Raw genomic sequence first — 16,033 nt, forward strand, 5'->3', positions numbered from 1 at the left:
CATTTAGTCATAAGAGCGTAAGAGAAACACCTCTTCCCTTAATCACATATCACAATTGTGTTTTATATAGCTAACACTTTAAAATGCAAGCACATGTCTGCATCCATCACTATTCAGCGGTGCATTGATTATGCATACAAGCAGGCTTTCATCCTCAAGCAAGTGCCTCATCTATGCACCTGGATATGAAAAAAAAACAGAAACATGCATTTCTGACCCTTTGAAATTTAAAAAGACAGTAACTACCCAGTCTGTGAAAGCATGCAATTGCTATTTGATAACTAATCAACACCCTATGGCTGGCCAGCCAATGCTTGGCTATTACAGAAAATTGCATTCTTCCAAGTTAAATGTAAATTACCCCTTGTAACCTCACCACTGCAGCCCTACAAGGAAACTGATTTTGTTGGTCAGTAGAAGAAGTGGCTGAGTACACTAAGGAGCAGACAGGTGACTCCTTGCTGCCTCAGTAAAGCAGAACCATTTACATAGCACAATACCACTGAAAAATTATATTTGTGCTCTTCTCAAAAGTGACGCTTCTGCTTTGTTTTTTCTTTGTTTTCGTGCAGTCAGCTGCTGTTAAAAAGTCACTAGCAAAATAAACAAATACATCTCTGGTTGACAGCCTCAGGCCAGCCAGTCTCCAAACCTCCTTCCATGGCTCGCTCATGCTCCAACCCACCGCCATAGACCTAGACTAGCTGGAATTGCTCAAGTCACACACACAGCCACACAACACAACAGCTACTTTCCAACCCACCCCAGTCACAGCTGAGCCTACTCCAGCTTTGCAGTACTTTCAGCAGCCCACCCGATGGATGACCAACACAGATGAGGGCACAGGTGGGTCTGGGAACACAAGTACCAGCACTGGATGCCTTTAGCGCAGGTGGTAACAGAAAGCACTTAACTTGCCAAGAAATACCCAGCCCCAGTCTGTTTTAAGTCTGCCAGTATTATTCTTTACTTATAGTTAAATGATTATGAGTAATTGAACCACTTTTTGAAAAGGCAGAAGGACACAGAAGATGCAAGTGTGCAGAGAAGGAACACAATAAAAGAAGCGAAGCTCATTCCAAGATGTGGGTTTTTTTTTTTGTTGTTGTTGGTTGGTTTGATTTTTATTATTATTTTAAAGGTTTGTTGTTGTTTTTCTTTCTGGGAAGAAAAAAAGAAAAAGCACTTTTGCAATTTCAGTGCAACAGTCTGTAGTGGCAGCTCATGCAAATGTCTCAAGAGGAGAGAATGCTCTTGTTCTTTCAATCAAGACCTGGAAACCTTTAAACATTGCACAAAAATAAAGGAGCAAGGATTTTGTGTGAAGTCCACAAGAAGAAACTGCAGTTTGTCTAGGTCCTAAATTAATTTGTCAACAATGCTTAATGGGTTTGCAGTCATATCCCATAAAAGTATTTTGGCAAACATGTATGTAATTATAAAATTGGTACACAGCAGTCCTTCTCAAGAATGGTCTATTTAACACACCACACTTCTCTTTCATCACTCTGTCTACTGAGTGATAGTGCAGATTCCCACTACTTCTGCTCAGTCAGATCAGCCACAGCAAGACTCTAATATAAAACGCATCGGGGTGAGGGAGAGAGCGAAGTGTGAGAGCACATTGACAGCAGTCAATTTCTAATTCAAGCACAGTTTGAATGCTCCAGCTTGGAGATTTGAATTTTTAATTTCACCAAGAGAAAGCAGGTTCCAAATTAAGCATCTGATGCGCAGCCAGTATGAAAGCAGAATTGAGTTTACTGAAATAGAAAGTAATTTGCTCTTAACAGCTCAGTAGTCATCACGTATAATGAAAATAAAACAACATGGCAGTTCCTATATTATCAAGGGTGAGGAATCAGTATGCTTTTAACTTCACAATTGAATATCAAAGTCCCAGGACAAATGCTCCTCCCCTGCCTGCTGTAGGAAGTTTGCCTCCCAGCCCCAGGCAGGCTGTCAGGACCCAATGTCAGTGCTGTCTAGACAACAATGGAAAAGAAGGGAAGTTTCAGACATCAGGATAGCCGAGCAGAAACATCACACAGAACACACAGCACCCCAGGATGCAGCTTGAGCACAAGATACTACAGTCTGTATCCACAGTTGACTTTTGCAGTAATAACGATGCGTGGGACACAGAGCCCAGCTGCAGTGAGGAGCATGTGAACACACAGCAACATTCCCTCACCCCGTTCCCCCAGAACATAATCCCAGGACTTCTCATGGATCCCTGCAACACTTTCTGCTCCCACAAAGTTTGCATACTCAAGTATTCTTTTTGCAACAGCAGCTGTGCAGACTGCGCTTTTGCTGACTGACAAGAAATGGCCACTCTGAGGGGTGAGATGAAGCTGAACCCACCAGGTACAGACTACAACACTGGTCTCCTGTCCTCCACAGCTACACAGACAACTGCAGTTAATGCAAGCCCTAGCTAAAGGCCAGCAGGTTATTCAGCAACATCATCTTTCAGATGTTAGAAAGCAGCAAAGGGTCGAGCGTGGGTTTCCTGAGAGACCAGCGCTGGTAGGAGAGAAGGATGCATGCAATATCCCTTCCAAGGACTTCCACAAAGATACTGCTTGACCTTTACAACCCTCACTCGAGGCTACAGGCAGACAAAATGGAAGCTGGAAGTTTGCTTTATTGGGTCTGAGAACACAGAAGTGAAGATACTGGCTATACATCCTTTTCCTCTAGCATGGAGGAGAAAAGTGAAGGTGAAATCTGGAATCACTTTAAGAATGAGCCATGGAAGAAGTTCTATAACTAACATCGCTGAATCTGCAGCAGAATACCAACTATAGGCATACAAGACTGTCAACGGTTTACGGGCGTTAGGCCCGATTCCGTGACAAAGGGGACGGGGGACCCAAGGGCCCACGTCCCGGGAAAAGGGGAAAGGGGAAAAGGGTAGGGAGATGGCCCTGAGAGCAAAGAACAGCGGCAACAATCTGAGGAGAAACAAACTAATTTACTAAATAAAATATCGGAATGCAAAACAACACACTATAATACAATATAATTACAATTTAAGCTGATAAATCCAATACAGAGAGAGAGAATGTCCCAAAGTCAAGGTAGGCCTTACTCTACTACCGACGATAAGACGGCTGGAGAGCGAGGTGCTGCCAAGACGAGAGACGGCGGAAAAAAAAAAAAAGGGACGAGGTCTCGTGATCTGCAAGTTTTTATACTGCGAGCTTCTATCTTTTCCCTCCGGCTGGAAAATGGTAACAAAGGAGCAAAGTGCCGTGGGGACTGTAGTAGTCCTTCTCTTCTGAGAACTAGGTATGTCCACTACATGATGTTATGATGTGGAATACCAATAACCGAAAATCACAAAACCATGACAAAGACACAGCTGAGAAATCACAGCTCCTTCTGAATAGGGTGAGACAGAAGACGCTCAGCCTTAAGCCAGGTATTTAAAAAAAAAATCATGAAAGAGCATAGTTTCTCTGTATGAAGAAACTCCACTGAGTTGCAGGAGAAATGACACCTTCCCTTCCACTCTGACAACATGCAGCTGATCTATATTGCTATTCCTGTGGTATCAACAGCAATTCACATTTGAGGAAGCAAATTGTAACACAGAGAAAAAGAGAAGAAGAGTAACATGCCACCAAAAAAGCTACATCAAAACCATGAAAAGCAGTCAAAGCTCTGTACAGAGACAAGTCCAATATTTAGACACTACCACAGCTGTTATCAAGACCCACTTTCATTTAAGCAAACATACTCCAACATGCATTTCCTAGCAGTAAGCCTGCATTTCCCAGACAAGGAGAGCAATTTCTCCTTGGTGGTACCAAACAGCTATACCACAAAGCCATGGCCAAGGCCAAAGGTAGATGTTTACAGTGTTTCTGTAAAAAGTAAGTGGAATATATTTTAGCAGATGTGTCAACACTATGGCACTCAACCTTGGGTTCAGATGAAAGGGCTGAAGGGTACAGGCACCTCAAGAACGCACCCACTAGCCTTGGTCAGCACGCAGCCCATACTTCCTCATACAAGATCCCTGGCCCTACAGACTAAACTCAATACAGCAAATTCACATCACCTGAGATTCCTATTACAATGCAGGAACATTGCCTGGTCAAAGGACTTCTCCAGTAACAACACATGTGGTCTGCATGACTGCTTGTTCAGGAAAGTCACCTCTAGTGAGGAGCTGAGTGCCACCCCACCTATGTCACATCACATCCAGAGACCCAGGCTTCTCAGCAGACCTGAAATCCTGCCCTCACACAAATTCCAAAGTCAGGACTGCTAGAAGCAAATGAGGATTAGTGCATACGGTCAGGTGGCAGTCAGCCAGACCCCCTGCTGATGGGGGATATGCTCAACACTGACAGATTTGCTTTGATTCTTTCACCTGTGCCTCCATCCAACTCTGCCAATATCAATGCTATCTACATTTTTTTCTGCTGCTCCCACCCAACCCAGCCTCTCTTTCCACCAGCTTTCATTGCATTTCTCTTTTTAATCCCCAACTAGTTCTTACAAATCATCTGTTCATTCCTCTTACAGCAAGTGTGAAAGACAGCTGAATAAGAAACTTTCCCAAATCTGGATCTGGCCTAGCACTGCACAGGTCACACTTACATACTACATACTAGTCCAGGGCGATAGCCCTCCACAAAGCTCCCAAACAGTGTTCACAGCCACACAGATTCCCCTGCACCACTGCTCAATACCACCTCTTTGGTCCTTTCCAGTTTCTCCTCTCTGCCACAACCTCCACATGCACAAGCTCCTTAGCAGCACACTCCTCACAACAACAAACAAGCACACTTCAACTTACCTTAAAAAAATCCGCCCTGTACAACCTTCCTGAACTCCCAGCTCCTCCATACCACCCCCTCCCTTCCCAGGTGAAGAGCCCTCCTGCTTCACTTGCCCCATCAGCATGGCTAAGTGGTTTCCAGGCTTCTCCGAGCCCATTTAAAAGCCGCCCCAGCCCACATCAGCTGTGCCCACTGATTTCATTGCTCACCCCCAGATGCGCAGCCTTTTGGTTATAAGGACTCACCAAGGTCTAAGGGCTCCTGTCACCTCTTTCACATAAATTCAGTTCTACTTTAAGGGCACAGTGGCTCTATTCATCCCTTTTGAAATCATCTCAATGAAAACACTATTTTAATAGATTCTTTCTTGAGACAGTAAATCACTGCTATTCACATCTAGGAAATCGAGACAATTACTTGCCACAATTTACTCTGACGTTCTCCTTGGGCTAACATACATTAGCCAATAATACAGGTCGCATTTATTAATGTTCAACAAAACCACAGATTTTTACCAGAGGTTTAAAAAAAAAAAAAACCTTCTGTCACAAGTTATTTGTAACTTCTTCCCTAAGCATTCCGTAACTAAGTACAAGGCTATAGGCTATGCCACCTTTCATTGAACCCTACCTGTCTGCTCTTGTTACCCAAGTAAGTTAAAGAACAGTACTTCTCTTCAAAGAAATCACGGCCTTTCATGAGATGGCTTGCAGATGTTTCCTGGGCACCAACAGCCCTGTGTGACACTGAAATGAAATGAAGTCTTAAAGTAAAAAAATAACACAGAATTCAGACTGACCCTTGAAAAATATCTTCCATATAAAGGAAGTTTGGCTCAAGTAAGCTAATGAAACAATCTTTCATGTCAATATATTCACAATTCAGCTTAGCATTTTAAACAGGATAAAATTGCTGATTGTACCATATGGTGCTAAACATACACAACTGAAAATATCTTCTTGGGTATCAAAATGCTTAGCAGACAAAAAAGAACCAACAACTTTGAGTGCCATTCAAATCATCTTCCAGAGTTACCATAGGTCATGCACGTAACTATTTCCAATATTTTTTATTGAAACTACTACATGCTTTAAGAAATGTGAATTCAGAATCTAGGATTATCGGGGTCCCCCGCAAGGTAACTGGCAGTGGCCTGTCCCCCCGGGTGGGCAGAGTACTTTTGTTACACAGCGCTTTTATACACAGGACCCTTGTTATTAGAAAGTAGCAGACAGCATTGCTGTAGCTCTCTTCAATGAGAAGTTAGGCATTTTAAGAGATACTTGATCCCCTCAGTCCTGAGGTACAGCTGTAATCTGATGCATTGGTTTGTGGTTAAAACAGACTACAAGTGACTCACGCCACAAGAGCTAATGACTTACACAGGATTCCTGAAAGAGCAGTAGGAAAAAAATCATTATAAAAATACACATAAGGCTTTGCACCTTTAGAATTCTTTTCTCTATTGAAAAGACTGGAGATGTGAAAAACAACATTTAGACGGAGTCTTAATATTCTCAAAACTGAAACACTGGAGCCATGGATCTCCCCAAGGCAGATCCTGCCAATTATGTTATTTTAAGTGTAAGTTTCATTGGAAAACTCAGGTTTAACGTAATTTTTCACCAGAAATTTGAAAGAAATACAAGCATCGTATTTAAATAACTCCTCAACTTACCTATAATACAATTTGAGCTTGCCTACATTTTTGTGCTCTGAACTCAAGTCTGTACTAATCCACAAAGCTGATACGGGAGAGCATATTTATTTATAAAATACCTGTGTCAAGTAAGTCCAGAAGGACAGTTTATTGGAAGAATAGGTTCACTGATTGGTTCCTTTAATTCCCAAGTGAGACAGTTCTACCTTTAAGCTGGAGACCTTTTAAATCCCGTACTGACTAGAGAAAGGACAACTCAAAGGATTTTGATGAGCTCTGCAAAAGCTCTGCAACCTAAAAGTCATCCTCTCCCTCCAGCCCTTAGAGAGCAGGAACATGAGTGACTGAGCTGCAAGAACAGCCTACAAAAACAGAGAGGTGACAACAAGGCTGTGAGAGATACTGATACATGGATTTTCATTTCTGTACAATAAAAGTGTCACAGCATGTTACTGAGCAAAAATATATGAAGTGTCTCAAATTTATATTACCTTAAAGTCTGAGTTGTAAGCAAGGACTTCTGTATCAGAGAAATCATGAAGACAGAGCTAAGGACATTTTTAAGGTTAGAATGCCCTCTTTGGGTACAAGGATGTACTTGCAGCAAGTTTCATCAAATACAGTTGCTATTTTATGTCATGAGAAGGCAAGCAAAGAAAAGAATGCTAAATGTGCTACTCTAAAACTTCTAACTAGATTGTTGAGTGAAGTCTGATTCCATCTTCTAGCAACAACGTTCCCAAGATGCTACATATGTATAGTGAGGTTAAAATCAATCCGTACACAGCAACATGTAGTGGGAAGGCAAGAAACAGAGAAAACTGAAAAGAAGAGAGCTTCAGGCTGGATAAGAAGAAAAACTCCTTTACCTTGAGGGAAGACAAGCAGTGGAGAAAGTGACCATGAGACGTTGTGCAGCCCTTGGAGCTATGCATGGCCCCATGGGATGAAACCCAGACAAACCTGCTCCAGCCTCAGCCAACCCTGCCATGAGTAGGACCAGAGACCTGCTTGCTCTCAAACTATCCCACAGCATACAACCAAGCTTTAAATTCCACTGTGTGATCTCTACACCCAGCAGAAGTTCAAGCATATGATCCATGACGAGACATCCAACTCTGAAAGAAAGTAATTTAGCTGATCTAACTTCACAAAGGGATCACGAGGAAGCAAGTAAACAATAGTACATCCCGGAAGATGGAAACAGCTGGCTTTCTATCAACAAAACTAAGAATAAAGTTCAATACTTGAAATAAATAGGTTCTCAAGAAAAATAGCATTCAACACACACGTGCACACACACACACACACACAGAAATCACAAGCTTCAGTGACAGTCAGTGCCTTAAGCAAGACAGACACAATAAGGCATAATAACATAAAAACACCTATTGTTCTATAGCAGCAGACCTTTAGTAGTTAGCTGGTGATTAAATGATGCTCATGAGCATCACTTAAATGTCACTTTGATCTACTGCAGTTATTTCACAAAATGTTTATTTCCAACGCTTCTTTATTGGCTGTACAAGCATTGGAAAGCACTTCTCTCAAGGCATTATTCAGCTTGCTATATGAAAAATTATTTTGATACCTTTTCCTAGGCTGCTTTCCAATTGGAGGACAAGAGGGGACCATCTGCTAGAGCGGAACAGTCTGAAGACACTTGCCTTGCCTTTTCAAAACATAATCTATGAAATGATGCCAAAGGACATTAAACACACACACACAAAGAAATAGCCATCTAGCCACCTCTAAACAGCTGCAACAAAAAGGAAACCTCAGTACTCTGCCACACAACTGTACCAGGTAGCTATAAGCAGTGCCATGGATGTACAATAATGCCCCATCCCTGGAGGTGACCAAGGGCAGGTTGGATGGGGCCCTAGGCAGCCTGAACTGGTGCCCAGAGCATGGGGCTGGAACTGGCTGGGCTTTAAGGTCCCCTCCAACATAAGCAATTTTATGATAATAACTGAGTGCACAAAGACTGGATAATTTCTGTCTCCTTTCCTTGGTTTTATTTAATTCTTGGTTTTCCAAGGTTCGTCTCTTTCTTCCAATGCTACAGCTCAGTGTTGGTGTTTAAAATACGTACACAGGTGGCTTGACCCTAGGACAGCATTAAGCTGTCCTCTGTAGTGCCTTTACCAGGTGCATTTTATATTTTTTTATTTTAATTGTTTTTTATTCCCTACTTATATTCCTGCATTAAGTTGTTCTCTGTAGCAGGTTTACCAGGTTTGTTTGTTTTTGCTATTATTATTCCCCACTTATTTCCCTGCATTTTAAAGTTTTTCTGATTTTTATATCATTGTTTACAAGTCGTGAGAGACCATTTTTAGACAGCCAATATATAGAACTACTGTTCTGAAGCAGAGATGCAGAAAACAGACAGCGACCCCAGGTACCTCTCAGATGAGTGCACTGAACATTCATGCTGGCTTTTCAATATTAAAAACACAGCCACTGTATGTTAGCTATAGCCACACACTTCCAACTTAATGCATAGACAAAGCACACAGTTTCACTAAGACCTGGGAACACAGAAAGCAGTCGCACACATAAATGAGCTTGTGCAGACCCAGTTGAGAACTCCAGGCTCTCACCCAGGACTCCAGTGCTACTCCATGCTCACCAGAAACATAGCAAAAAGCACAGCTGTGTGCCTTTATCACTGGTTTGAATAAAGGTAACTTATCTTTAAATGATAATAAATCAATTCAGAAAGTGAATGGCATCAACAGACACAGCCTATAGAACTCAGCAATGATTAAAAACCTTACCATCCATTCCACAAGAGATAAACAAAAGGAACTGACAAGAACAGGGCACACTAGCACAATTCACAAAGAGGGATGAGAAGTTCCATAGATTGTCCTTTCCGGAATGGTAACACTGGTTATAAACACACAGTCCTACCGCACACAAGAAAAAGCAGTAACAAATGTAATTCTGAGGAACTAAGCTTCATAAATGTACTAAGGACACATATAGAACACCTCTCAGCTGATATGAAATGCTTTTTCGCTTACTCTCAGAGCAGACAATCTCATGGAAAATTCTGCTATTGACAAAACTGGCAGCACAATCAGGAAAATCTCCTGCCTGCTAAAAGAACAGATACGCAACTATTAGCGCTCACCACATACAAAGTGAGAAGTGAGAGCTAGCCTTTGCTTGCTTTGCAGCAACCTGAGACCACCTGACAGATAAGATTTTCCTCCTCCTATCTTCATTTGCTCAGGAAGACGGTGAACAGCCTTTCCCACTGCTCATTAGCTGAGCAGCCCTTCTCCCAGCCAAGCCTATACAAGACTCAGCCAGACCACAAACACATGAATACTACAACAGCAGTCTCAGAACAACCACGTTCAGATTTCCCAGGGAAAGGAAATGCAATACCTGTTGATTATTAACGAGTTTGACATGAAGGAGCAAAACCACACTGGGGAACAGCTGTGCTGGCGCTGCACTCCATGTGACGGCAACCAGGAGTTTCTCACGCAGTTTCAACAAGGGCCTCTCAGGATTTTCACTGCTGTAAGCAAACTCAAACATACTGCACTCCTAAGCAAGGGGTCTGGCAGGACAGCAGTGTAAAACAGCACCAAACTCAGCAGCTGTCTGTCCCACTCCCCGGAGGCTGGCATACCTATCACTTTCAGGAGGGGAGCAGGGCTCACATACCCACAGCTCAGCTCCCAGAGATCACAGCCTAAAGTATCAGTGCAGACACAGACAGCAATGCATTGCTCTACAAACAGGAAGAGCCTGTCCCCAGCTCTGAAGCAGCTGTGCAGCCCTCTACTCCACATCCCCCAGGTCTCTTTGGACATTCTGCAATAGGAAGTGCCTCAGCCTAGCCACTAGGCCTTCCCTTCCCAGGCTCTCTGGAGACCTTACAGTCTTCTAAAAATAAAACAAAAGACTCTAAGAATGCTCACAACACTTTTCAGACCCAAAGGCATGACTAACAGTAAATCCAGCAGTGGAGCCAGCTAGATGAGCTGAGCTAGGAACTACCCTGTTCACCCCATCAATCAGTGAAGTCATGAAGCCACTGTCAAACTTCATTATCTGCAGGCACCTTGAAAACATCCCTACCATTTGACTCTACTTTTCCATTAATATTACTATACAGAATTTAGAAAGGTTTTGAAAAGCTACACCGGTGCCACATGCCTCATCTTGTTCTTATATAGAGACCTGCAAAACGATTCAGAGTATTTAATTGTACCATTTCCCATTTCCTGTCTTGTCCATAGACACCAACCCTTCCATTCTTACTCAGTTTTACAATACTCACCATCAACCTCTTGACTTCTCTCCCCACAGGTTGCCTCAGAGTTGCTCCACTAAGAGATTTTCCTCTGTAATGGTTTCCTGCCCTGATTGACCCTAATAAAGAAACCTCTCAGCCAGAGCCCGCTAAATTCCATCCCTCTGCCACTGCACATAAGTGAAAGGTGGAAGAGAATTTCACATATATGACATTCATTCTATTCTTAGATTGAGGCAGCAACTTCTCCCATATAGTTCTTTTACATGAAGATTTTATCATCTGAGCACATACGCACACCTTGCTTAGCAAGTTGCTGTCAACACCTGCAGTTCTAACTTGTGTACTGTTTGATATTATCTATAAATGCAGATAATACATATATTTGAAATGAAGGGAGATAGATAAGTACTATCAAGAAAACACATTTACCATCTCTAATCCTGATAACACAACTGCTCATGTAGTAAATATTTGCTTTTTCAATGTAAAATCCAAATGTTTTTGCACTTGGCGCTGCTACAAATAAGCATATTGAGAGAAGGCAAAAAGAGCTGAGTAACCAGATAATCTACTCTGACATTAGGGTCACAGTAAACAAACTTATTTGTAAGACAGCAAGAAAGGAATGAATGGGAGGGGGGAGTGGGAAAGAATAGAAAGTACCAGTGATTAGATTCATTAGGCAACAGGCATCCTATTAGTAATATATCATACAGAGATAATAAAAGATGTGTGTGTTGGAAGGAAGCAGGGCTGTTAGGTGAAGGAGGATTTGAGATAAAGACTGCAGTATTGTACAGCGCGCAGATGTGGCATATCACACAAAGAGGAGTCAGAATCCAAATTCTGCATGCCCCAGAGGAATCATGCTGAACAAAGGAACCGTACTTCAGGCAAGCACACCATCTCACCGCTCTGTCTGCAGACTTCAAATTAGTCATTAAGCCACTTTACATTTGCAGCATCAATAAGCAGGGAAATAACTCCACATCAATAGCTGATTCCATTTTCAAATGGCAAATTCATGTTTAGCAAACAAAGAATGTCAACAGTTAATCTCAGCTCCCATTACATAGCATCCATGACTAGGAGGCTGGGTAAAGAAACATCTCTCCCTGAAAGCATTTTTCAGGTGAGCAGTTAATGTAGCCTGTGCCTATACATTAAAAGAGAGCATAAATTGCACTGTTAAACAGTTAACATGACACTGATTTAAGTAAACACCTCCAAACAAGGATACTACAGAACTTCACATGAGCACAGTAGCCTTTGTTCAGTACCAGAGGGCCAAGTTTTTCCTGTGTGACTGCTGATTTACAAAGGACACTTTCATCCCTCAGACATAAGGGTTTTGCAGCAGTTTTCCTTCAAGAATATTGAATAGTATTACAACATACCCCAGGCTCAATCCTAATCTAAGTGACACAGCAAGAAAGGACTGCTCTCTGGAAAGAGACACAACAGCGCTAAGGATGAACTCGGAAATATCTATGGCAACTCCACAGGTTCCTCTCTGTTTACCTTTGGGTCTGGTGCTCCAAAGGAAGTAAGAAAAGCTGTTGTCACGGGAGTTGTTAATATGTATTACGTCCAAAAAAAGCAGGAAAGGCTGCAGACTGTCAGCTGCTCAATTGGGAAGAACGTTTCTCAAGGAAACCAAACGCTGAAATGAAAAAATCGTAACTCCTGATAAGCGCTCAGAGTGTGCCACACACACACCAGTAGATTTCGACTGAGAGGTCAGGTGGTTCAGGAGCTGCAGGAGGCCCAAGTTATGGTGAGCAAAAAAAAAACTAACCAAGTGTGCCTAATTTGTGAACAAAGTCAGAATTAACCTTTAGGGTGCTCTGCTTTTGTGAGTACAAAACATTGTTTGCAGTGCTTTCTGTCCTTCTGTTCCTTACAATTAATTCATACTGGTCCTAATAAATCCTCTTTTCTTGCACAACCCCACTACAATTCCAGAAGCAGCATCTTAGGCCCAAACTTTTTGACTTCATTTTGCTGAAGGGAACAAAGGCTGATTTATCTGAATTTAAAGAGGGACGAAGCTGGTGGCAATATAGCGCTTGCCTGTGACCACACTTCAGAGCTTTGTGCTGCTACATAAGTCAGTAGTACAGTGTATGCTAATAGGTTATTTTCAGTGGCCAATCTCAAAGAACTATATAGAAAATGGATAAGTTTAATAGCCCCAGAAAGCAAGAAAAAACACACAGGTGGACATGGCCTTAATATCAAATGCACAGAACATTCAGAGGCTCCTTTACATTCCCTTGACCCACTTTTTAGGGGATCATAGACCTCTAAACTCAGCTATTTTTCTTTTTAGACCACATATTTAAACACCCTTCTTCTTAGTTTTAAAAGTGACTAAAAATCCTATCGATACGAAAAGATCTTCTAGAACTTCAGCTGTAACACCACTGTCAATCTCACCCCAGAAGAAACCACAACTTTGATTTCAGCAATAATATGGGGGAATACAAGATAACTAACGGGACTCGGAAATTACACAACACAAAAGTAAATAAAGATTTTCACAAGTTACTGCGAGGCCAATTGCAAATTAACAAGTAAATGAACAAATACAAAAGAACAAAAACAGATAATGCATGTCTAGGTACTTTGTGCATTTCTTTCAAAACTCTACTTTACTTTTAATTGCCAGAGGTGCTTGCCAGTATATGCTCTGCAATTTATATAGAAAAGCTTTTATTATAAAGGCACTTCATCACAGAGCTCTTAAAGCTCTATTCAGAAGCCTAGCAATAAGTTACTCAACCACTTGTACACAGAGATTAGTGTGGATTACCCAAACATGAATGAGCTGCTCTCCACTGAGATGTTGGCAAGGACAACTCGAGTGTTTGCAGGAAGTTTTGCTTTGGAGTACTGTATATCCAAATCAACCAGAAAGGCAGCTGATGTGCCTGGTGAGCACTGTGCCTTTCCTCCTGAACTCTCTTGAGAAGGGTGAGCTGTTTTTTGGTGTTTCCCCACGGCTTCAGCCCTTCACGAGTACCGCTGTTGGAGATAGCCCCTGCTCAGGCTGACAGCTGAATGATGGAGGGGAGAGCAGCTCACCTGCCCCACCAGCCACAGCCACTCAGCGCTCACTTCTGAAAGGACTGACACATGAACTTGGCTTTTTCTCATGAAAATGGCAGTTTCCTTTTTAAACCAAGTTTGGAGATACCAGACTGCTGACTTCTGAGAGTATGGCTACTTCCCTCACGGCAGTTGGTTATGTAGATGTATATACACATACACACTCACATATATACACAAACACATATTTATGTGCATATGTATACAAACACACACATACATACAAATACACACATGTTTATGTAGTAATATAATTGCTTCCACACTAGCAGAAGTGTAAGTATAGGAATTTGGGGGTTAAAACAAGAAAAAAAGTGTTATTTCAGTGTTATAACAAAGTTTCCTAGGCAACACCGTACTAACCCTCTCCAAGACAAAAGCTAAAACCTACGGGGAGTGAAAACTAAGAAAGCAAAACGAGCTTGAATCTAAGAAGCAAGCAACGAGTCTTTGTATCTAACTCCTCCACACCCGACCGCCCGCACCGACCGTCCCAAAGCCGCCCTACCCTCCAGAAATTCGGATCCCCCTCGAAAGAAGCGGGAGCAGCACACAGAGCCCCTCCGGCAGCAGAGAGATCCGCTGCGGGACGGCTCGGGCCCCGGTACAGCTCCGCCGCGCTCACGGGCCCCCCCGCCGGGGCGCTGGGCCGCCCCGCACCCACGGCCTCCGCTCACCTGGGCCGGCCGCCTCCCTCCCGCTGCTCCCGCCGCGGCGCCGCCTGTCGGTGCCGCCCGAACGGGGCTGCGGCCGCCACATCCCGCCCCTGGCTGGACGAGGCGGCTTCCCCCGGGCTCGCCGAGCGGGGCGGAAAGCGGCGGCCCCGGCCACTCCCCCGGCGGCTCGGAGCCACGGGGCGCGGCCCGCCCGGCGGCACCCGCTGCCCCTCCTCCGGGCCGGGGCCGGCCTCCTGCGTGCCGCGGGCAGCCCCGGGCGGCTGCATGTTTCCGGGCTTGCTGTGCACGTGCGCTAGGCTAGCACAGGGAAATGGGTGCTGTGGCCCGAAGCCCCGACTGCAGCAAGCTGAAGGGCTGCTTTCTGCACACATCCAGAGTCATTCCTCCTCCTCCCCGTGCCCCTTGGTTGCTGCAGGCGCCGCACTACCTCGCGTGGGGGTACACAGTGCTGAGCACCAAATGCCATCAGGAGATAATTTGTTGCAGGATTTACCCACATTGTACTTTTTTTTCTAGTCTAACAGCCATCATGTGACTGTTCTCGAGCCCTACCCTGTCCGTGCATTGTGTCGGATAGTTGCTGAATTCAACAAGGCATGCATGCAACAAGGTAACACGCTGCTCACTGGCTTTCCACAGTTTAAACTTGGCACCGAAGCACACACCACTGTGTGTGCTTCCATTACTTTTCAGAGAAGCACAGAACAGCTTGGGTGGAAGGGACCTTAAAGCCCACCCAGCCCCGACCCTCTGCCCTGTGCCACATCAAGCTGCCCAGGGTCCCATCCAACCTGGCCCTGAGCACCTCCAGGGATGGGGTACCCACAGCTTCTCTGGGCAGCCTGTGCCAGGACCTCACTGCACTCCCAGATAAAAATTTCCCCCCAATATCTAATCTAAATCTCCCATCTTTTAATTTAAAACCGTTCCCCCTTGTCCTATCACTATCACTTTTGCAAGGCTTCTCTAAATACTTGGGTCTATTCAAGTCAAACACAGCTTCTTGGTTTTGTTTTGTTTTTCTATCATTTTTGTACACAACCCAACATTTCATACCCTTTTTCTGCAGAGATCGCCATCCTTTTTCTGAGGCTCTCCTCATTAAGTTACATTTCACTGCAACAGAATAAATTTCCGCTGTAACTCCCTCCTCTATTTTGTGTCGTAGTTAATTTTAGTCCTCCCTCATTTATGAGGTATCTTCTCCTCCTTAGCATATGCACCATATTTTGCTTTCACTGTTCTTTCTAAATTGGCAGCTTTACTTCTTTTAATAGCAACATTTATTAGCTTCATATAAGCTTATGACTGTCCACTGACAACAGCTTTGTATCAAGTCTGCTGAAGTAGTACCTGCTTCAGTTATAGAATCGTAGAATCATTAAGGTTGGAAAAGACCACTAAGACCATCTAGTCCAACCACCAGTGCAACCCCACCATGCCCACTGACCATGTCCCTCAGTGTCACATCCACACAGAACTTGAACACCCCTAGGGATGGTGA

At 43.5% G+C, this 16,033-nt stretch overlaps 1 protein-coding gene across 1 annotated transcript in view; it reads right to left on the reverse strand.

The window, feature by feature from the left end:
• The window catches only part of DISC1 (disrupted in schizophrenia 1), a 191,150-nt gene extending 176,466 nt beyond the window's left edge, over positions 1 to 14,684 (reverse strand). The window contains exon 1 of the mRNA XM_021390509.1: positions 14,530 to 14,684. Coding sequence (XP_021246184.1) covers positions 14,530 to 14,611 — 82 coding nt within the window. The 5' untranslated portion in view covers positions 14,612 to 14,684. The remainder of the gene's footprint in view (positions 1 to 14,529) is intronic.

Source organism: Numida meleagris, chromosome 3 (assembly GCF_002078875.1).
Source record: "Numida meleagris isolate 19003 breed g44 Domestic line chromosome 3, NumMel1.0, whole genome shotgun sequence".
NCBI classification, from domain to species: domain Eukaryota; kingdom Metazoa; phylum Chordata; class Aves; order Galliformes; family Numididae; genus Numida; species Numida meleagris.